We start from the raw sequence: 395 nt of genomic DNA, 5'->3' as shown, positions 1-395 counted from the left end.
TTTTTTTTTATTGTTTTGACCTCATCATTTATTTTATTAAAATGTCTGAACTCGATCTTCCAGAATGACAAATTTCTCTCTAGTGACATATGTTGGGCTTCTCTCTTATGACCAAACGCAAGCTCACATTTAGATCTGTCTCTATTCAATCAACAACCGGATAGGACTCCAAATTGAACCATAGTGTAAAGTGTATTCATGTTAATAAATACCTGCCTTTATCAGAAACTGTAACATACTGTATTTCCACACACTTACAAGTATCTATAATGGTGATATCCTGAATTCTGCCCTTTAACTGCCAGGAGGAGAAACTGAGACAGGTGCGCAGTGCACTGCAGTCGTCTGAAATCCAGTGGGAAAGAAAGGGGCCACCCAATAAGAGGTGAGATGTA

At 38.2% G+C, this 395-nt stretch overlaps 1 protein-coding gene across 1 annotated transcript in view; it reads left to right on the top strand.

Moving 5' to 3' along the window:
* The window catches only part of LOC107577328 (uncharacterized), a gene marked incomplete at its 3' end in the record, with an annotated part of 11,260 nt that extends 10,875 nt beyond the window's left edge, over window positions 1–385 (top strand). Inside the window, exon 9 of the mRNA XM_016263416.1 lies at window positions 306–385. Within this exon, the coding sequence (XP_016118902.1) occupies window positions 306–385 (80 nt within the window). The remainder of the gene's footprint in view (window positions 1–305) is intronic.
* Between the last annotated feature and the right edge of the window lie 10 nt (window positions 386–395).

Source organism: Sinocyclocheilus grahami, unplaced genomic scaffold (genome assembly GCF_001515645.1).
Source record: "Sinocyclocheilus grahami isolate Dianchi unplaced genomic scaffold, SAMN03320097.WGS_v1.1 scaffold5755.1, whole genome shotgun sequence".
NCBI classification, from domain to species: Eukaryota; Metazoa; Chordata; class Actinopteri; order Cypriniformes; family Cyprinidae; genus Sinocyclocheilus; species Sinocyclocheilus grahami.
This window is presented reverse-complemented; position numbering and strand designations above follow the sequence as displayed.